Source organism: Equus caballus, chromosome 23 (genome assembly GCF_041296265.1).
Source record: "Equus caballus isolate H_3958 breed thoroughbred chromosome 23, TB-T2T, whole genome shotgun sequence".
Classification (NCBI taxonomy): domain Eukaryota; kingdom Metazoa; phylum Chordata; class Mammalia; order Perissodactyla; family Equidae; genus Equus; species Equus caballus.
In genome coordinates this window covers 51,371,176-51,394,429 of record NC_091706.1, presented here as the reverse complement: position 1 = coordinate 51,394,429, position 23,254 = coordinate 51,371,176, and the positions used below count along the sequence as shown (strand labels likewise).

The 23,254-nt window shown below is 43.3% G+C and overlaps 1 protein-coding gene across 7 annotated transcripts in view; it reads right to left on the bottom strand.

Moving 5' to 3' along the window:
- The window catches only part of ADAMTSL1 (ADAMTS like 1), an 859,827-nt gene that overhangs the window by 59,251 nt on the left and 777,322 nt on the right, over nt 1-23,254 (bottom strand). For all 7 annotated transcript variants that reach the window (XM_070248240.1, XM_070248241.1, XM_070248242.1 and 4 more), the window contains 3 exons: nt 22,279-22,407; nt 14,059-14,238; nt 10,294-10,428 (listed from right to left, as the gene is read on the bottom strand). In XM_070248240.1, the coding sequence (XP_070104341.1) occupies nt 10,294-10,428; nt 14,059-14,238; nt 22,279-22,407 (444 nt within the window). The remainder of the gene's footprint in view (nt 1-10,293; nt 10,429-14,058; nt 14,239-22,278; nt 22,408-23,254) is intronic.

Here is a 23,254-nt window from a genome sequence, read left to right as displayed (position 1 = left end):
GCCTGAGGAGCCTCTGTTTTACTAGAGTCAGCTCTGTAACATTCAGTTGGCCACATGGTTTCCAATAAAAGAAATCATTTCTGCCTGCCCTTGCCTAATCCTGGAAAAGCCCATGATGCTCAATGCAATATTGAGTCTGTTTATAAATTTGGGCATTTATAGATTTTTCTCTCACGGTTATTTTATCGTGACCATTTACAAGGCCTTACACAATTTGCTCTCAGCCTTGTTACCTCTCTGATCTTCTCTCCCACACACAACCCCGATGACTCTACTTCTGCCACACTACACTAGCTTCTTTGTTGTTCCTTGAGCACATTGGGCACGTCCCTGCCTCAAGGACTCCACACTGGCTCTTCAACTGCCTGGGGTGCTCTTCCTTTCTCTTCCTCCAGACAAGTGCAATGCTCAATAGCTCACACTAAAGTCTCTGCTCCAGCATGGCTTTCTCAGCGAGGCCTCTCCTGAATTGCATGCTCTTCCCCACAGAGGCACCATCCATCCTTCCTACCCTGCTTAATTTTTTTCCATAGCACTTATCACCTTCGAGTATACTATGTCATTTACTTCTTGGTGTTTATTTTCCATTTGCCCTAGTAAAATGTAAGCTGTAGGAGAGAAGGGATTTTTGTCTGTTTTGTTCTCTGCTGCATCCCCAGTGCCTTCAGTGGTGCCCAGCACATAGAAGAAACTCAGGAAGCATGTGTGTATTGCATCAGTACTTGCAATGCTTTTACTCATCCTTCAAGAATAAGTTTCAACAATTCCGTGGTCAACCCTTCTCTTTCTACTTTGTAAAGAAAGGAGTCCTCCCTCCTTTGTTCCCTTTGGCTTATTCTGCAACTCTTCAGAGCTTTTCTCACACATTATTGACTTTTCTGTCTCTCTGACTATTTCTGAGCCCCTCCAAGGCTGGGAGAGGGGCAGAGGACCTACCATCTAGTGGAGGCTGAACAGGTATGTGTGAAGGAAATGAGCCAGGATCAGCAACAGAAGCTTTGGACTATCCTTTTCCTCACAATTACACCTTCTGCATTTGCACACCTACGGAGGTCTCCATTTTATTCTAACATCTTGACTTGAGTGGTCTGAAATGTGTCATCACCACACAGGAGGTACATGAGTTTCAATGAGAAAAGCCTAAAAAGTCTGATGCTTTTGAGAACCTATTAGCTGTATGGATTATCTTTCCCTTCCAATGTCAATCTACTTACCAAGTCCTGTGGATGTTACTTCCTATATATGCCTGAATTGATCATTCACTTCTTTCCATTCTCTCCAGCTCTCTAGTCTAAGCCACAGTTCTCTCTTATGTGGAATACGGCAACCACTTCCTAAGTGGTGTGTCTATCTACTCTCTTCCCATAGAAGCCATCGTCTACACAGCAGCCAGAACAAGCTTTTAAAAACACAAATCAGATGATGTTTCTCTCCTGCTGTTGAACCATTCAAAGACTTCCCATTGCACTTAGCGCAAAGTATGAAAGACTTACCATGGCTTACAGGGTGCCAGCAATTTGCTCCCACTTCGCTCCTCAGCCTCATCTTGGGCCACTCTCCACTTCATTATTACTGTGATGGTTCAAAGGCTTTAGGTTTTCTTGCTTCACAACCTCTGCTGGCTCCTCTGCCTGGAATGCCTCTGCCAGGAATGCCCTCTCTTCACTTGGGTAACTTCCACTCACCCTCCCAATCTCAGCTCAGATACCCCCTTCTGAGAGAAACCTTGCCTAAAGTTCAGACCAGGGATGCTGTCCTTCACATGCCCCCAAAGTGCCCAGTTCATTCTCTTTTTATCACAGTCCTCCTACTTGAATTACTTTTCTCACCAGACTTGAAGTGCCCCCACTAAAATTCAAACTGCACAAGGGCAGCCACGTCCATCTGTATCCTCAGTATCTAGGTCAGTGCCGAGTGCATAGTAAATGCTCAATAAATTTTTCTTGAATGAATGAATGAGGACTAGGTTTGTCTGTCTTACTTAATGTGTATCCCTGGCCCCCAGCACAGTGCCTGGACATAGGAGACACTCAACAAATATTTACTGAATGAGTAAATTGATCTATCTTGAGATATTTCCTTCTTAGCCTCTTTACCAAGACTTTCAACTTTGAAAATTAAATTGTTTTCTGATCTACCCTCCTACCTTGAGGGGTTTACATGTGAACAATGACTGTAAGCTCCACCTTAGACTCCAGACCTGGGTCCCATGCATTCTAGCCACAGCTCCCTCATCGGCGTGATCTGATTTGTAGGAGCAGCCCAGTCACAACTTCGGTGTTGGAAGAAAAGGTTTTTTTCACCTTTTTGCATAAGATTTTGGGTCAACAAGAACATAGCTCTTAGCAGAGATATCTGGAACTGCATCTCATGCCAGCCAGGCCCTGCAATTCTCAGCACTTCAAATGAGTAGAGAAAAAATTGTGCAAGCCACCTGTCTTGGGTGGTCAGAAGGAAAACACCACTGCCTGACAGCTGTGTGTGGGCCTTGGCCTCACTGCCTGGCTTCTCCAGGCTGGAAGGCTCTGAGAAGAGGTGCTGTTACACGTGCAGGGCCCTGGGGAGCATGGCGATGCTGCTGAGAGGCTGCTGTTTGTGCTGGCTGTGACCCTTGAGCCCCTGGCTGGGGAGAGGGGCCAGGCACAATGACTTCTTTCATGGAAAAACTTTACTCTGTAAACGAACTCAGGTTTACATGCCTGCATCCCTCTCCTCTTGGTAAATCACAAGGCACGAGAAAAAGCTTGTGCCATTTGGCTCTCAGTGACATGAGTTTCTAGCAGAGATGTCACGAGGAGTCCCCCTGACTGGGGCACTGCAGCTTGCTCACTCCCAAAGGCGAGTTTGTGACTAAATACAGGGCAGACCAAACCTTATGTATATATTCTATAAGACCGTCTAACAGGTTCTGGCCCTAAATAAGACATGCTGGTTAAAGCTACTGAACTGCTTTGCTTAAGCCACCTGTTTTGTTACTGGAGGCACATGAGGTCATCTGACAAAGATCCAAGGCCTTTATAATACAGGTCTTCTCTTTCCTGAACTTCCTGAGGAAGATCTTTACTCCTGTAAGTTATGTTTGATTTTTTCTTTTAGGCTTTTTTACCTCATGGAGAAAGCCTAACCCAGTGACAGGACACAGGACTGAGTGCTACAGTGGGAAGAATGTGGTCCTCTTCCGAAACAGGAGACGTGTGATCCCTGCCATAGACCTTGGGATCTTTTCTACATAATAAGATGAATGGACCAGATCAGTGGTCAGCAAACACTTTCTGTAAAGGGACAGATAAGAAATCTTTTAGGCTTGTGGGCTGTAGGGTTTCTGTCACAAGCACTCAGCTTTGTCATTGTGGTATGAAAGAAGCCATAGACAAGACATAGGTAAATGAATGGGTGTGGCTTCATGTCAATAAAACTTTATTTACAAAAACAAGTGATGAACTAGATTTGGCCTATGGGGCATAGTTTGCCAATCCTGGGAGACATTATCTCTTAAAAGCATCTATGTAACAATTCTAGAACATGATTATCAAATTTGGGTATCAGCTTGGTCTAGGAAAATATTTAAAACATACGTGCCATGTATATATGTGCGTGTATAGGTATTCATATGCCCTCATATATACATAAAAATACACACACACACTCACATATATATGTCTGTCCATTTCTGACCAAGATGGAGTAAGAGAGACTGAATTTACCCTCTTGCCTAAACAATAAAAAAATGAACAAAATATATGAAGCAAGAGTTTTCAAGACATTGGACATTAGGCAGTGAAGGACACTGATCCCTGAAGAGTGGAAAACTAAACGAGGTGAGCCCTGTGCTGCCCCAGCTTAGTGCCTTGAGAGAGTTTCCAGGCTGCAGCATAGGGAAACCCAGGTGGAGCCCAGCGGACTCCCTGAATTTAGAAGAGGAAGCTGAAAGTACAGGGAGACCAACAAAGCAGCTAGAGTTCACAGAACAGAGTACCAGAAAGGAGAGAATGTGGGGCATAATGGTTAAGTTCACGGGCTGTTTTGGGGGCCTGGGGTTTGCGGGTTTACTCCCTAGCATGGATCTACACACTGCTCATCAAGTCATGCTGTGGCAGCATCCCACATGTGAAGTGGAGGAAGATTGGCACAGATGCTAGCTCAGGGACAATCTTACTCACCGAAAAAAAAAGAAAGGAGAGAATTGCAGAGAGAGAATATGAATGAATGAATGAATGAATGAGTTCCAGAAATCTGCAAAAGATCCCCTTTGACTATTCATCAGAATGCAGATCAGTGCATGCTTGTGAAGAACTACCTGAGGCAGGGAGAGGGAAAGAATTAGAGGTACCAGTTTCCAGTGTCCCCACAGGGTAGGGAATAGTACCTGTTCCCAACGTCCAGACTGGAAAAGCTCATGATTCATGGGCATTGGGTAGAATGTGGTATTGGTGTAAAGAGACATATCATTGAAACAATAGTCTAGAAATATACCCACATATAAGGGCAACTGATTTTCCACAAAGGTGTAAAGGCAATTCAGTGGAGAAGGAATAATCTTTTCAACAAATGGTAGTGGAATGAGTTGAGTATCCATATGCATAAAAACGAACTTCTGTATATACCTCACACTATATATAAAAACGAACTCAAAATAAATGATAGGCCTAACTGCAAAACCTAGAACTATAAAACTTCTAGAAGAAAACATGGGAGAAAATCCTTGAGACCTTGGAGTAGGCAAAGATTTCTTAAATATGACGCCAAAAGAACAATCTATAAAAGACAAAATTCATAAGTTGAACTTCATCAAAATGAAAATCTTCTGCTGTTTGAAAGACACTAAGAGTGAAAAGACAGCCACTGACTGGGACAAAATATTTGGAAATCACATATGTGCTAAAAGACTTGCATCCAAAATATATAAAGAACTCTTAAAACTCAATAATAAGTAAACAAAAAAAAAAACCCAATTAAAAAAATGGCAAAAATTGAATAGATATTGCACCAAAGAAGAAATCAGGAAGGCAAATAAGCACATGAAAAGAAGCTCAACACTATTAGATTTTAGGAAAATACAGATTAAAACTACAAGAAACCACTACACACCTAGTAGAATGTTAAAATTAAAAGGACTGACTATAGCAAGTGTTGGTGAGGATGTAGAAAAACTGGCACTGTCATACACTGCTGTAGGAATGGAAAGTTGTACCACCACTTTGGAAAACAGTTGGGCTGTTTCTTAAAATGTGAAATATATACCTACCATGTGATCCCGCTGTTTCACTCTTAGGTGTTTAATCAAGAGAAATGAAAGCATGTGTTCATACAAAGACTAGTACAAGAATAAGTACCGCAGCTTCATTTGTAATAAGCAGAAATGGGAAATGACCACTCTGTCCCTCAAGAGGTGAGAGATTAAACAAACTGTAGCATATCTGACAATGGAACACTAATCCACGATAAAAAGCAATGCGTATTGATGCCTGTTACAATACGGATGAATGTCAGAATAATTGTACTGAGTGAAAGAAGTCAAACCCCCCAAAAGGATGATTCCTTTTTTATAACATTCTGGAAATACAGTCTAATCTATACTGACAGCCCCTCAGTGGTTGCCTGGGGTGGGAGTGGGGTTGGGCAGGTGAAGGAAGGAATGGTTACAAAGGGCAGGAGGTAACTTGTGGGGATGATGAGTATGTTCATTATGTTATTGTGGTGATGGTTTCATATGTGTATCCACATATCAAAACATCATATTTTAGACTTTAAATACATATTATTTCTTATATGGCAATTATCTCTCAATAGCCTGTTAAAAAACTAACGTCAAATATATGTCAAACATGTATAAATATGTATTGTATCTTACAAATCAATAAAATATGATAAATATCTATCAAAAAATGAAGAAAGGACCTGAACAGGCAATTCATAAATGAATGTAAATGATTGATAAACAATAAAAATAAAAATTATTGAGATTCATAATCAAATGAACAAAAATACAAAATATACCATTTTTTGTATTTTATTTTATACTACTGTGAATTCATCAATTAAAATGGTAAATGTAAACCAGTGTTGATAATTATTTTGGGGAAATGGGAATTTTCATGTAGTGCTGGTAGACATATAAATGGGGAAAACGTTTTTGGAGGGCAATTTGACAACATATAGCAAAAACTTAAAATATACAAAACTTTTGACACAATAATTCCACTTCTAGAAATTGATCTTAAGTAAACAAAAATGTACACAAGGATTTAGGAATAAGAATATTCATCGTATCTATGTTTTTGTATTGCAAAAGACTGCAAAGAATCTAAAAGTTCAACATTAGAGAACTGGTTGAATAAGATAGGAAGCCATCAAAAATAAAACTGTAGGGCCAGCCCTGGTAGCCTAGTCATTCAGTTTGGCACAATGCACTGTGGTGGCCCAGGTTCGGTTCCCAGGTGAGGACTTACACCACTAGTCTATCAGTGGCCATGCTGTGACGGTGGCTTGCATTCAAAATAGAGGAATATTGGCAACAGATGTTAGCTCAGGGGTGAATCTTCCTCAGCAAAACAAACAAACAAAACCCCCCCCTGAAACTGTAGAAGAATATTTAGAGACATGGAAAGATGCTGGTTATGCACCACTCAGTGAAAAAGTTAGAAGCAGTATATAGAGTATGATTTCATTTTAGACAAAAAGATATGTATAATGTGCTAGGAAAAAGACACTTGCACTGGTTACCTCTGGGCTAGGTAATTATAGATAAATTTTTATTTTCTTCTTTTTGCTTCTATTTTTATTTGTTTTACAATGAAGATGTATTGCTCTTATAATAAAAACTCCAATAAAAGTTACTTTTCAGAAAATATCAGTGCTAATAACCTATAAATGATACTGTGAGAAATATTAGTTTTGGGTCTTAGTGCCGAAAAAAAACCCACCATTAACAGAAGGCTGCAAAAAGGTGTTGGTTCTGCAGGGAGGCCTGAGATGCTGCTGCCCTGTGACACCGACCTGGGCCTGGACCACTAAAGGTGGTGGCATGGGCCTTGCCCTACAGAGCAGACGGCACTCCCTGCAGAAAGGACAGCTATAAAACAAGGACAAAAAAAGTTAGCACCTGTCTTGCCTAGGACAATGGATCCAGTTAGGCTGGGTCCACTCGGCATGGCTGAGCCTCCACTGGGCATCTTCCACGTCTGTGTCATATAGCAAAGAGTGCGAGAGCAACAAGGCACTCACTAGTCCCAAGTCTTCATTTACAGTTATGGAAAGTGAGGCTCAGATGGGCCCATTCATGTGTCACTCAATCAAAATTGCTTCTTGAAAGGTACAGCAGTGGCTTGAAGTGAAATCAGTGCCAGAGTGTCTGAAAACTAAAACAGCTATTTCTAGAATAGACTCACCTACTGGGAATCTCAACACTCAAGCCTTAATGGAGAAGACCTAAGGCTTCTGATATGTGGCTTTAAAAACCCCAAATCTTCCTTGTCCCCTTCCTCTGGTGAAAACGCGAGAATCAAGGTCCATGAGTTATTGCCCCTGTGCCACAGAACCACGAAGTTCTCTGAATCTGTTGCAGCCAACTAATCTCGTAGATGGGAGAAATACATACACAGGAATCTCAGCATTTACTGACTACAACAGTGTTGGCAAATGGCTTTCATCCCGTATATCAGCTGCCACCATGTTTGGCGGGAATGTTAAAATGAATCCCAAGGCAGTGCCTGGGCTGAGTGACAGTGTCGTGATTGATTAGAGACATCTTAGCTGTGGAAGGGGTGATTAACAGTATCTTTGCCACATATTTCCATCCTGATCTCGAATATCTGTTCTCTCAAAATAGTGTTTCTTCATTAAATCTCTCCCACTTTTGATTACTCTTATGGAATGTGAGATTAATTCTTTCAAATATGACTTTAACTATATTATTCTCCTACTTAAAAATCCTTTCAAGGTCTGTCCCCATTTCCCACACAGTAAATCTCCTTAGTAAATTTACACAGTAATTCTCACAAGTAAATCTGCTTCCTTAGTCTAATAATCAAGGTCCTCCACAATTTACGCCATTCACTGTTCTATGTTCTCAGCAACTCTACACAGAATCACTTCCTTGGCCTATTTCTTGTACCCAGAGCATGCACTCTTGTCTAAAAGGCCCATCAGTAGGAGCTAGGGATGGGAGCTGGTCCAAACGGGAACAAATGGACTAACAGATCAGGATGAGGCGCTTGCTGGGGAGGAGATGGAGGGAGGCTATTAGAATGCTTGAGGTAAGGCTGTGAGCCAAATCTGAGTGGACAAGCTCTAGCTGAGCCTTGCTCCTTTTGATGGCCTAGTTTCTATCCCAGTTTAGCTGCCTGTCATCAGTTTTAAGGCAGTGGTGTTTTACAGCTGTTTCTGAACAGACACCTGATACACATCTCACACCTTTTTATCTCCAGGCTCGTGGCATCTTCTTTACCTTGAGTGCCTGTTTCCCTTCCTTTCTGCCTATTTGACTCCCACCCATCCTTCAGTACTCAGCTGCAGAGCATAACAATGAGGCTCTGGTCTGTCTCAAGTGACCTACTTCTCAGAGCCCGATACTTGACATCCTTCCCTAATTTATCTCCACAATTCCATGTGGATCTCTCCTAGTTCTACAGTGTTGGCGAGACATTGACGCTCACCATGAGAGTCCATTTGGCCCCACAGTTACACTGAGGCACCTTCTGGAGGTTGACTTGCTGTCTCATTCAAACGGAGCAGTCTGGATGTGAACTAGAGTACAAGGTTTCTCTTAACAGATTTAAATACCAGTCTAAGGTAACAAAGCATCATAAACTAGTAATGGAATGCAGCATCATAAAGCAAAATAAATTCTTATTGCCCATGGCTAAAATGAGACAAAATATGGTTCCAGAATAAGGGAGAAATAAAGTAAAGCTATCATGGAAAAATATGAGGTTAACTTTTCCCGCATGCCAAACAGCACCTGAGTGACCCAAGAGTTATTGAACTTCAAAATAAACAATTGCTGTATACCCTGCTAGTGACTGGGCTGTGATGAATAGTTATGACAATTCTTCATCGTGATGGATCTAAAATAAAAAGGTTTACACTGCACACATTTAATTTGGAATAACTTTGCCATTTATAAGCCAAAAAAAAAAAAAAAAGCAATTTGAAACTTCTATGAATTCTCATCAACTTGATGTGGAACAACTCAATGCCAAGCTTGTATAAGTTACGGGAAACAGAATAGGGTGGCCTGTTACTATATCTGTGTCTTATTTTTACCCAGATCAGAAACAGAGGAATCAGAAGCTTTTTCCATATGCTCATACACTATGAGCATTCTTTGCTAATTTCAGATGAGAATGACAAGGGAAAGTAATCTTTGTGTGCTGTAATCCTACAGGCCCTGTGGCTATGTTGATAAGTCATCTCTAGTATGACCAGGAACCCACTGACCTATTTCTTGCTAGTTGGTGAGGAGAAGAGTAGAGAAACTTTCCACTTTGAGCCAATGGAATAATTCTTGTTCCTATTACCGACACTTGGGAAGACATGCAGTTACCATGAAGATTTTCTCCATTTTGTAGGCCTGCTTTTTATTCAGGCCTTTGAAGGCAGAGGAATACTTCTCTTCTACCATTACCATCTCCATGGTGGGAATGTAGAAGTTCCCCTCGCATCTCCATGATTCTGGTACGTCGGGCCCAGAACTTTGATGCCCTTGCATGACTTTCTGCTACCAAAGGACACCAGCCACGTGGTAATAACTTGGTGAAGGTTCCCAATGACACATCCTAGGGAAGTTACACCTGGTGAAGTTATTTAAACACTTGCCTTGAGGAGTCTGTCTGGGTTGGTTTTAGGTCCTACCTACAGAAAGCTGGGCTAAATAGATTACCTGGCTTTTGGGAGGTGCTGACATTTAGGTGGGAGAAGGTTATGGGGGTCTCCTGTGGTGCTGTTGGCAAGGCGAGAGGAGATACAGGAGCTGTTTTTCAGCGCTTTTTACTTTACTCCCTGTTCAGTGAGTCAATCTGATTGAGAGTATCTGGGCTGCGGCATCAGCCCAAGAGGATTCAGAAAGGAGCCACGCTGGAATCTAGACGAGAGAGTCCAGACTAAGAACTGCACTCACCTCATAGGGAAAGTCAGCCAAGTTTCCACTGGTGAGTCTGGATTCTGTAGGCAATTTAGTGATTTCCTGTTGGCCACCCCCCACTGCTGCCTCCCTCCCACCTGCAAGCAGTCACCCATCCATAAATCCTGTCCAGCCCTGGATTTCTGCCCAATGTTCCAGAGGGTTGGACTCACCAAGGAGAGCAGAATTCCCAGGATCCAGGACCAGATGTGTTCCCAGAGGAGATGTCAGCACCGAAGGAAGGTTCGGTCCAGTGGCTGAAAGCAAGGCTCTGATATCTTCCAACTGTGTGGGGACTTGGGGGGGATCTGTGTGAAAGCAGATCATGAACCAGGCAGGTTAAAGCATAAAGGCCGTATTAAGGGGAGACGAAGAGGTGGGCATGTGCATAAGTGTGTCTGTGGCAGGCAGGCATTATTGGTGTTGCCTTTTAACATCATTTTTCCTGTAGAGATGGTGTGCCTATCAAGGTGAGTTTGAATTTCAAACTTAATATTTGATGTCTGAAACAATAAAGTCAGTAATAAGAATCAGGCCTGTTGATTTCAGGAGTTCCTTACTGTCTACTGCTTTATATCACAGTATCATTGGGCCCCTATAAATTTGTAGGTAAATTAATCTATATTATAAAGACACTAAAAAAGCCAACACTTCTTCAGCAGTTACTATATACCAAGTCCTGTGCTCAATAGTTTTCATTCAACTCTTATAACATCCTTCAGAGGGAGGTAATTTGTTATTGGCCCCACAGATAGGGATACACTCCAGGAATTTCTTATTAAAAGGAGCCTATGAGTGGCTTTTTTTAATAAAGAAAAGGGTCCATTTATGAAGTTAATTTGCATTTTGGTCTGGATTTTTATGCCCAAGTAGGACCAGGACAGGGATGATTTGTTACTCTGGATCTTATAAGGAGTGAGGGTTGAAGTCATCAGGGGTCACAGTTAACCGAGCCCAGAGTGACAAAAATGGGAAATATAGTGGCTTGCTTATCATTTTCACTGGACAAGTAAAGAGGCAAGCACCTACCGAACCTCGCAAGGGCATGACCTCAGATTCTCCTGGAAGAGAAGCAGAATCCTGTGCCCCGTCTTCTGGCATCTCCCGAAGGACTGCAATTCACAGTCCCAAGACCAACTGCCACTCTTTCTCCAACACTTGTTGGAGAGGAAAGAGGAGCAGGAGTGGTGCTCTTGTAATTGATGGTCATTTCAACAGTGTTCAGTGAGGGCCTACTATGTGCTTGTCACCTTGTTAGGTTATTGTTAGGGATGGCAAATAAGTCGTGATGGCACCACAGTCTGCTTCAGAAACATACCTTCTGTCTACTCTGCCCCTGCCTGCCAAAGACCACTGCATACAGAAAACGATGAGCTTGAGATTTTTATATCTATACAATATTAAAAAATTGTAAAGACATTATATATATATTATAAATAATATATAATTCAAAAATATCCTTTATATGGGGTAGGGTAAAAACATCACGCTTGGGTTCAGGAGCCCTCAGTTTGAGCTGTGGCTCTGTCATGCACTAACTTGGGCAAGTCACGTTAATCTGTAAAATGACGAGGAATTGTATCATTTCCAAGATCTCTTTCTACTCTGAAATACCATGATTTTAGGAAGTGATGGTGATAGTCTACTCAAACCCAAACTCTCCCTCCCATCCTTTTAATATTCCCTTAAGAACATTGAGGGAAATTGAATTCCTTCAATATTGCAATTGAATATTGAATAGTCCTTCAAGAATATTAAAACTCAAGAAGCCTTTGCTTATTTGCTAAGAGCCAAAACGGGAGGTTATGTCTCATCTTCAAAACCATCAGAACTCCTTGGGACAAATGTTGGCCCCTCCTGATGTCCTTACAGCTTCTATCATACTTTTCTTCTTTGGTGCATGTCCATTTGATCTTCCCAGGGGAACTGTAAGTTCTCCGAGGACAGAGGTCCGGTCTTATATTTATCCTAAAGTTCTCCATGGAACTTAGAGGCAACGCTTAATGAATATTCATCCAACGGCTATATGAATAAATGAATGACAGTCCGTCTCATTACACTTCAAGTCTCCATGCTACAGGTTAAGTCACAGAACTTGGTATGAGACCTCGGCTTTATATACAAAATCCCTCAGTTAAAAAATTAAGCCACATTTTTGGCTGCTTTAAAAGAAAGAGAGACATTACTTATAAAAATTAACAAACTCTGATTGCTAAATCAAGACTTCTGATCAAGAAAAGCCCTAAACTTGAGAATCTACATAGTGATTTTTTTTCCCGTCAAGTTTGATTAAAATGGGAAGATGTTATGCTGTTCAAACTCCACGTTCGCGGTCACACTGAATCGGAGTCGGAATGTTGAAAGAATTGGCTCGTAGAACATACACACGTCATTGGCAAAGCTACAGTAGCTGCTACACACCCTAGGCTTTTATTTCTGTTAGCAGGGGCAATGAGGAAGGGAAATTAGGGAGGAAAAACCCACTGTAAGCACCATAACTCAGCATGGGGCAATAGTCTCTGGACCCGGGGCTCCATGCTAGCAGTTCAGCAAGACGAAACTCAACACAAAACAAATGACATCCTTCCTAGGCCAATTTTCTGTGGCTTCCTAAGATGACTGGAGGTTTATGCAGCCACTGGTGAGATGAAAACCCATCTGCACCTCTCTGAAATCTGAGTGGGCAGGGGCTAGGGACCCTCTGCTTTTGTACAATATCAATTTGGGGTGTGAAAATACAAGCAGAGAGTTCAATTATTTTTCCCTGAGGAAGTCCATAATGTATATGTGGGGTGTGTAATTATTCATATTTCTCACATTTCCGTTTTTTTCTTTCTTAGAACGATAGCTTTCTCTTGGTGAGAAAGCTGGCATAAGTGCATTTTTTAAAAACAAGTAAGACAAAAACAAGCCTTTTTGCTCTATTCCACCAACTCCCGGATTCCGTGGAGAAGCGAAACAAAGGATTTCTAGTCAAGGGGATAAAAGACTTATAGCTTGTAACATGGCTGAGTCCAGCACAGGGCAACAGCGATTAGGGGATGGTGTCCCAGCAATGGTTATTTTTAAATACCTATTTTATGCCAGGAACTGTGCTAGACTCTTTAATCAGGGTTCTTACGTTTGGGGGTGCTATAGTTTGTGTCCCCCTAAATTCATATGTTGAAATCCTAACCCCCCAAGGTGACAGTATGAAGTAGTGGGGCCTTTGGAAGGTGACTAGGTCATGAGAATTATGCCCTTATAAAAGAGGCCCCAGGAGCTGGCTGGTCCCTTCTGCTACATGAGGACACAGCAAGAAGCAGCCATCTGCCACCCGGAAGAGGGCCTTCACCAGAACCTGGCCGTGCTGGCACCCTGATGCTGGACTTGTCTCTGCAAGTGTGAGAATTAAATTTCTGTTGTTTATAAGCTATCCAGTTTCTGCTAGTTTGTTTTAGCAGCCCGAACAGACTTTAGGTGGACTAGACTATGAACTTCCTGAACTTACATGAAAAAATTTTGCATGTATGAATTTTTCTGAAGGGTGTAATCTATAGTTTTCATCTGATTCTTAAAAAAGTCCTTCACACGGGAGGAGTGAAGAATAACTGCTTTACTTTTGGTTCCCCTGTTTAACCCTCCCCCACCCCACGTGGGCGGGCAATCCTCGTTTTGCAAGTTTCCCCACAGAGACCAGCATCTAAGTTTAGCAAGGTTAAGTGACTTGCCCCAGGGCACAGAGTGAGTAAGCAGTAGAGCCAGGGTTCAAACTCATGTCTGCCTGGCCCCAAAGTCTGTGCTCTTTCTATCCGAAGGCCCTAAGGCGGGGAGAAGGGAAGGGATATTGATTTCACCATTATGCACTCAACTGGATCAGGGAAAAGAGGAGGTGGAGGGTGGGTTGGACAGTCTCCCCCAGTGGCTCCCCTAGGGGCAGCTGGCCTCCAGGCGTTTACCTAGGATCAGCAGCTGGCTGTTCTCAGTCAGCTCTCCGTGCAGATTGGCTGCCCTGCAGGAGTACAGGCCTTGATCCGAGGAGGACACGTCTGTGAGCAGCAAGGAGCCCTCATGCAGATGGTGAGGGGAGCCCAGTTTGCTTTTATTCCTGAACCAAGTGACTTCAGCTTCAGGCACACCTAGGAAGAAAAAAAAATAAACTCATGGGCTCAACACATTCAGGTGACCCCAGAGGCATTTATGGCCTCTAGGCCGGCCCTCCCCTGGGCTGCTCCGCAGGAAGCATCTGCCGGGGCGTCTTCTACCATCCTTTGGCCAAACTAAATAATGCCTCAGACTTCTTGGTTGTCTTGAGATCTTTTGCCTTTTAAAACTTACACTGACGAGGCAGGAAGAGGCAGGCCGGTTAAAAGAAGAGGAAGCAGGCAGCTGACAAAGGGCACTTGGCAGGGCGGGAGGAGAGCACCCAGAGTCTTTGGAGAAAACATTATAAAGACGTAAGAACCAAATCTACACACCAACAAAAACGAATGATTGACAACTATGTGAAACAAACATGATGCTGAGTAAGAAAATCCAGACACAAAAGGATATACACTGTATGAAATGATTTCTGTAAGTAAAAAACAAAAACTGACAACATCAATCTATGCTATTAGTCGTCAGGTTGGGGGTTCCTCTGAGAGGATGGGGTGGATGGGGAGGGGTTGTGACTGAGAGTAGAGGGAATGGCTTGGCCACTGGTAATTCTCTGTTTCTTGACCTGGGGCTGGTTTGGTGAGCCTGGTACCTTTATGATATGTGTACTTTTCTGTATAGATTTAATGTCATATGGGGCCAGGGGCTGGGGTAACAATATGACACTTTGATAAAAAGCTACAAGCTACAAAATGTTACTAGATTCATGAACCAGACAAGAGTGAGCTGCGGGATGCTTCCCAGAGTTGACACTATATGCAGAGAGCAAGCCTGTAGTTTTTTGAAGCCTGTGTATTTTCTTAGACCAAGAGAACACGGAACTATGTATCAGTAGCACCAGAGAAGAAGAAAGATAAAAAGAAAGGACTCTGCTCCCTTCTCTATCCAAGTTGACTATCTTGTGAGAGAGAGCTGGGGGTAACTATCTTTGGAAGTCTGTCCAAAGGACAGGCTCTGTCCTCTAGGGGTGTTATGGATTGAATGTGTGCCTCCAAATTCATATGTTGAAGTCCTAACCACCCTCAATGTGGTGGCATTTCTTTGGAGGTATTTAGGTTTAGATGAGGTCATGATGGTGGAGTCCTCATGATGGCATTACTGCCCTTATAGAGACCAGAGAGCTAGCTCTCTCTCTCCCCATCATGTGAAGACAGAGCAAGAAGACAGCTGTCTGCAAGCCAGGAAAAGAGCTCTCAGCAGGAACTGAATGGGCTGGCACCTTGATCTCGGACTTCTCAGCCCCCAGAACTATGAGAAATAAATTTCTGTCCTGTGAGCCACCCAGTCTATGGTATTTTGTAATAGCAGCCTGAGTGGACTAAGATGGGGACAGCCTTAATTCTTTAGGAAGTTTCCCTGTGGTTGACACGCTGGTAAACAGGCTTCAGTTAGGACAAACCTTCTAACATGGTCTGCATAGAAGGCATAGGAGGCAGAGTTCTGAGTAAGTTGGGAGACGGAAGTCTGTGGCATCAATTCACAGGGTCTCCAGGGAGCAGAAATCTCCATCCCTTGCACCACCCAGCCTGCTGACCCAGCTCACAAAGTTACTCACAGAACTCTGGGCCATGTGTCCAGAACATGTTTAGAATGTCAAATCCTGGTAAATGGGGTCAAACCCAGGTATAGTCAAAGAGCCGGACCTTTAGTCCTGTGCTTTCCCTGAGTTGGAGCTAGGTTTTGCCCCTGGGGCAAGGGCTGTGTTGCCCTTAATGGGCAGCCTACTGTTGAGGACACAGACATCTTCAAGGAGTTCCTGTGTACCTGTTAGTTGTCCTTGAATCTGATGAGCAAAATTTACCTGCAGTCTACTTTGTAACACCCAGCTCCACAGCCCTCATTATGGCCCCTTAGGCACTTACTGTTCCCAAGCTCTCAGTGGGAGGAAGTGGAGTGGAGGTGGAGGGTGGTCTCATGCTCCCTCGCTAACAATGAGCTGTCTTGTGTGCATTCACTGGTGTCCTGGCTGCTCTGCTGCCTCAGATGGGGTTTTCCAGGCGTGGAGTGGTGGCCTAAGATGATGGCCAAAGTGTTTAGCTAATTTGTAGGGCCTTTCTTTCTGTTATAGGGAAGAGAGGAGTGATTCTCTGGTCCTCTCTTTTATTCAGATTACCCATAATTCAACAAGAATCACTAGGGTAAACTGACTTGGCTACCTCAGGGAGAGGCACGCAGTGTGATACTTGATGCTAGAGTGCACGAGAGGGGCCAGGCTGGCATGGTCTCTAAATATACCTGAAGAAAAGATGCAGGTGAGAGGCAGAAAAGCTGATTTTCATGACAGCATCACTAGGGAGAGCAACAGCATCATGATGCCCAGCCATGCCAGCTTGGACTTTGGCCCCTGACCTGTTTTCACATTAAAAAAAAAAAATCCACAGCATTCAGAAAGCCTCTGAAGAGTAAGGTGAAGAAAACACTCCCAGCCATTTCTCTCCTGAAAGTGCAAGGAAAAATGAGGTCCTAGAAACTATTTTCTACAAGTATTTCCCTTGCTATGAATTGCTCACGTGTAGCACTATCGCTGGCACCTTCCTGCAAGGAGGGCTGTGGGCAGGAAGCACATAGCCCTAACAGGAACTAAGATTGTTCTAGAGTCAGAGAGGCAGAGCAAGAGGAGTGGAATAAATGGGTCTTCAGTTTCACGAACAAAAGTGTGACGACTAAGTGAACCGGGGAGCGAACACTCTCTCCATGACTGTGCTGTGGACCCTGGTGTACGTGTCTCCAGAGCCAAGCATCATGGGGGTCTCTCTGTGGGTAACACTCATAATCCTGCAGCAAGACTCCCTGCTGCTCGCAGAAGTGTCCTTCTCTGGTGAGGGCCAGAGCTCCTGCAGGGAGCCAGAGGCAGAGAGATGCAGGAGGAGAGAGGAAATGAGGAAGGAGGGTGAGACACAGGAGCAGGAGGGAGAGAGAGAGAACCAGGGATGGAGAGGGACCTGGGAGCCGTTTCTTACATCCCCAGGAAGTAGGTGTAAGTTTCTTGCCTTCCCTTCCTCATGCTTTGCCTCTTGCCCCTAAGAAGTCGGGGTGTTTACCAGGACAAGACAGGGTGTTTCCCCAAAGGGCTGAATTCCTCAGGCGAGGGCAGGGCAGTTCATGGGAGAGATGGAAATGTTTAGGATAGCAAAGAGGAGAAGGAAGTAACCTCCAGACTCCGCAAAACTGGAACCACAGAAGTGACAGCAGTACCAACGGAAGAGAAATTATGTGGAAATCGTTCTTCCATAGAACTATTAGCAAACCTCTCTCAGACTCGCTCAAGTGTGTACCTGCAGCATGAACTCGCTGTTAGAGGAGCTGTTGGTGGTGTCACATTTTGGGGGCTTCTATCCTGGGACTGTGGGCCTTAGGCAGAGAATGACACTAAAAAAGACGCCTTAGAATCTTTTTAGTCCTTCCGTGACTGGCTCTGACATATTATAAACACAGATGGAATAAGGGAAGAGCAAAAATAAATGAGGCGTCATTGAGCTCTTTTTCCTTTTTCTCTCAAGAGACAATGATGCTTTGGAAAGCATCGCCAGCCCTTGTTTAAGCCAGAGTCCCTTGCAAAGGTACCAGATGCACATGCCTAATATCAACGTTCAGAAAACCTAAACATCAGGAGTGCACCGAGGTCAGCAACTATGTAAAAATATCCTGAACGTGTTAGAGGGAGAAAGAACATTTACTGAACATTTGCTATAAGCCAAACATTTTATAAACATAATCACATTTTTCACGATCCACTATTATTAGTTCCATTTTACAAATGAGAAATGTGGGACTCAAAGAGATTAAGAAATCTGCCCCATTAGTGACATTGGTTTGGATCTCCTAACCTGCCACCCCCCCCCGCCCCCCCTCTCCTCACCCCATGGCCAATCAGTGACCTACAAATGGCAGAGGATTCAAACTCATACATTTGATGCCACGGATCCTTATCTTAACAAGTACCCCACCCTGCCTGCCCTTATACCAGACTCCCCTTTAAGAGAAGATCTGAATTGCTGCCCTATTGTTTCTGAACTGTCAAATCCTTAAATCCTTTCTACTTTCAGAATTAACCTCTCTGCTGTAACTGTAACACCAAGATTATCATTAGGAGGGAGGTTTCTAGAATCCACGTGTACTGGCTTTGTTAGCTCTCTTCTTGGTGAGAAGCTTGGTCAGGTTGTGGGAGATTTTTTTTCTATCCTGTTGGGACGTGACAGCACACTCTACAGAAAGAAATGTCTGAAAAATGACAGAAAATACACTCTACCACAGAACAAAGTCCAAAGCTATGTTGTTGACACGTTACTTGGAAAGGCTCCACACTCTGGACTCCCTGGTATGATCTGTGTCTAAAAAAGGGAAAGAAAAGAACCTGCTTTTACTGTTACCCCTTTGTGGCATATCTTATCAACAATACAATGCTCTCCCTGTTTCTTGAAAGGATCAATAAATGAGTCTAGTCATAATGGGTTGTAACTTGATATGATTATAAGGATTAGGGCCTTTAATCTCCACTGAGCTGCCTGGTAGGGTGATGCTATAATATTTTTTTAAATCCCAGGCAGGATATTCTTGTTAACTAGACCACTTGTTATATTTGGAAGGCTGCTTGCCCCATAGCAGCTTGTCAACATCTCGAGGTGGGGCGTTCACTGAAAGGTACACCTTGACACCATAAGTTCTAGAAGCTTCTTTGATGGCTTGGTGCAAGAAAAGGAAAGGATTCAGTAACTTAAATGTCAGCCTTGGCAATTATTCTAAAGAACCATGGAAGTCTGGGAAGCAGGTTTTCAGCCTTCCACATTTCTCCAAAATGACTGTGGCAGACACTGATAGCTGTTCACAAAACCTGTTTTGTTCTTTTTCCTGGGTACCCATCTAGGCTACACTGCTAGCATCCCCTGTGGTTGTGAGTGGCCCTGTGCCTAAGAGGGAATGTGAGAAGTAGTGATGTGTGCTACTTCTGGGTGTGGCCCTTAAAAGCCTTCCCAACCATCCCCCACTACTTGGGTTTTCCCTCTTCTGGTTGACAGGACAGAGATAACCTTCAGGCAGACCTCAGAGGGCAGGTGTTTCCGATAAAAGAGGCACCAGCATTCTGTGACCCTGAATGGCTGTGTGGGGCAGCTGAATAGGAAGACTAGACTCTTAGGTAAGCAATAATCAACTTCTATTGTGTTTGATCCATTATATATTTGGAGGTCTACTTGTTACCAGAATCTAGAGTTCCCTAACTAATATACTGCTCATCATTGATTTCTCAGTTATTTATTTCTGCATCACTAGTCCTGACAATTTTATCTCCTAGGTAACTCCTTCAAAAGCTTCCTTTCCTCTTAGGATAATATTTCAAATTGTACCATAATCTATGAGAGTGTGTAAGATCTAGCCCCTGCCTACTCTCCCCAATCCTCTAGCCACGTCATGCTACATTCTTCTCTGCTGTCTATAATACACCAGCCATATTTTACTCCTTCAGATGCAGCATGCTCTTCCTACCTCAAGCCCTTTGCACATCAGTTCCTAATGACTGAAACACTCCCTTCTTCCCCAACCCTTTATCTTCTATTCCGTTTTCTGAGCTCTTCTCAAATAGACAACAAGTATGGGAGTGGTATGGTGCATTGGATCACTTTTTGAGAAAAAGTCTCATCATACTCATTGCTTAATATTTTTTATGTTTAAGAGTTGGAAAGGATTCACGAGGCTGCCTTTCACAAGTTGAAAGCATACATGTGCAAAGAGTTATTTAAGGAAAAACTGCTAACAACTAAAATATGTAAGGACATGAGTTATTCCATGTAAATTATGTAATATTCTTAAAATAGACTACAACACAGCCATTGAAATTATGCCGTAAGAGAGCCATAGAGCCACTTGTAGCAGCGAAGTAGAAGTGGTTCCTTCTGCCATCTAGCATTCCAGCTGTCAGTGTTTGGACTGGAGACTCAGCTCAAGGATGATTTCTTTGTGCAATTAACTCACAGACCATCTGTGTAATCAAAAGCAGGCTCTTTCCCACCCACTTTGAATATATATCTTATTGAACAAAAGGTATAATGACAGAGACACAAAGATTTATTTTAATTAACCATGATTAATACAAATAGTTCTATGAATAAAAATAAAAATAAAGAATGTAATGTGCATGGCCAGGCAAAAACTGGACACAACCACCTCAGATCTCACTATAAGGTTACCAAGAACGAGTCTCTGGATGGAGTCGGGGAGACAGGGCCCCAAGCGGCATAGAAGAGTTGGCCAAAGCTGGTTGTAGTGTCCTGGGCTCCCCATGGGAAATACTTCCCTACCTGGACTCTGTTCTCTCAATCTTCTTTAAATGCCCGATCCCTTGTTTCGCCACTCTTTGCCCCCCATTCTTTTACTCCTACCAATTCAACTCTCAAGGAGAGACCCAACACAGTCCATTCTATCTCCAGTCCGCGTTGTGTCCGAGGCGCGTGTTCATAGTGACAGGTGGGAGGGAGGGTTCTGCACAAAGGCCCTAGCTGCCCCACCAGTCCCTGCGCAGAGGGACAGCTCACTCATGGGAAGCCCTGTCAGGGATTTGTCTTACTCCCCCCCTGGGAGTACAGGGCCTAAAGGGATTTGGTTCTAGAAGGTTTCACTGAAGAGGCTGAACACACAGGAGGCCAAGGAAAGCTTTACAAAAAGAAGCGGCTAATGTACAATGCCAGAGATAAGTTTATATTTCTGGCTTCCTGGAGCTACCAGGACATTTCAGAGAAAACCAGACCTGGCCGTTCTTTGTAAACAACATGCTCTAGATTAAGATCTTCCTCCTACTTATTCTGAAATGGGTTCTCCGGCCTTATAAATCACAAGTGGAGGTAAAACCTCTGATGGTGGGGTTGAGATCTCAATGAAGAAACCTCCGGAGCAGCGGATACCACTGCCTGTCCCCTCTGCAGACGGGTATGACCAGGGAGCCGGGGTTTGGGTATGCCACAGTAGGGTATGAGGACAGCAATCAGGGGACTGAAGCTGGGCCCTGGCACAGGAGCCACTCATTTCTTCTTTGCACTGAGGAGTGAAAACCCTTAAGGTAGATGTCACAGACTAGTGGTCCACAGCTGGGCAGAATTAGCAGCTGGGCTTCATTTGGCTCTCCATTGATGTTTCTGGCTTTTTAATTGAAGGCATACTTTATAAAGTGCATACTGCCACCCCCTATTGTCCAGTACTCCTCCACTTCCCAGTGATGTTCTGGTCTCTATAGGCCTCTGAGTTTGCAAGGCCAACCCGAGGGTAATGCTATGTCACGACTCCTAACAGCACTGGCTATTTTCCTGAATGACTCCCACCCACTTGTGATGTGCAGAAGCTCCAGGTTCCTGTTGGTCTTACATGTGCCATCTCTCCCATGTTCCTCCACTCCTTACCTTTCCACCACCACTGCCCTGAGTTTAGGCCCCTATAACCTCCCCTCTAAACTACTATGATGACTTCTTAAACTGGCTTCTCTCTTCTGGCATTTCCTTTCTTCAATCCATTTTATGCACTGCTGGTGGCTTACTCTTCTGGAAGTATGGCTCCTTAAGGTCACTCTTTATCTGTCTCTGGCCAAGCATTCAAGGTCTCCCACAGCGTAGTTGCCACCCACCTTACTAAAGTTTAAGCCCCTCCACACCATTTCTGTACTCTGGGCTCCAGCCAGAGCAAAGCACACACTGTTCCTTACAGTCTTGAGGCTTTCCTGCTACCATAAATTTCTCACACTCTTTCATCCACTTGGAACACCCTTTGCCTCCGTCTTGGCATGTTCACATCCTATCAGTGTGCAAGGCTGAGATAAAAAACCACCTCTTCTACCACATCTGTTCCAGTCTGAATTACTCCCTCCTCCTCTAAACTTCTGTAGAACTTTCCATGTTCAGAGGGACTGAGGTTCATGCCTTAGCTTTCCTGCTAGGCCTGAATCCCAGAAAGGAGAATTTGTATTTAATCTCTTTGCTAATCTAGCACAGGGCTCCATTAATATCTGAACAAATGAATTAACACAAGAATGAATTTCTCACCTGCAACTTGGCAGTTAATTGTCACATTCACTCCTCGCACTGTTTTGATGGTGCTTCCTACATCGACTGTGATCGCGGGCTCCTCCGTGTTGATGACGGTCACGCGTGATGTTTTCACTAGCGGCTTTCCTGAAGATGAAAAGGAATGTGAGATTTTACTAGATGGTAGCTGTAGGCTTGGGTCATTCTCTTGCAACATGCAGTGACCCACAATGAACAACTGGTATACCCAGGCTTTTTCCACTAACCATGTGTTCCTTTGAAAAAATTGTAACAGCACAATATAAAAAGCATCCACCCAACCACTGCTTCCACCAGTAGTGGAAGCAACTACCCATCCACCTACCGTAGAATTGTCAGAAAAAGAACAAGGATCGAAGAATCTGAGGATAGTGCATGTTATCCAACAAGTTGGAATGCTTTGTGCATTTTATCATTAAATTAACAAATGATCCCATACCTTCCATTTTTAAGGACTTTTTTTTTTAAATTAAATTTTTCACTTTGAGATAACTGTAGATTCACATGTAGTTGTAAGAAATAACACAGAGCAATCCTGTGTACCCTCTGCTGTTTCCCGCAATGGTAGTATCTTGGGTAGGATATTGTAACTAGAGTACGATATTGTAACCAGCACATTGGCATTGATAAAGTTAAGCTAAAGAACATTTCCATCACTACAAGGGTCCCTTATGCTGGCCCAAACCCCACTTAATCCTTTGGCAACCATTAATCTGGTCTCCATTTCTATAATTTTGTCATTTCAAGAATGTTATATAAATAGAATCATACAGTACATAACCTTTTTTGATTGTTTTTTTTTTCACTCAGATTAATTCTCTGGAGATTCTTCCAGGTTTCACATGGTATCATGGTTGTGTATATCAATAGCATGTTCCTTTTTATTGCTGAGTAGTATTCCATGGTATGGACGTACCACAGTTTGTTTAGCCATTCATTTGGTGAAGGACATCTG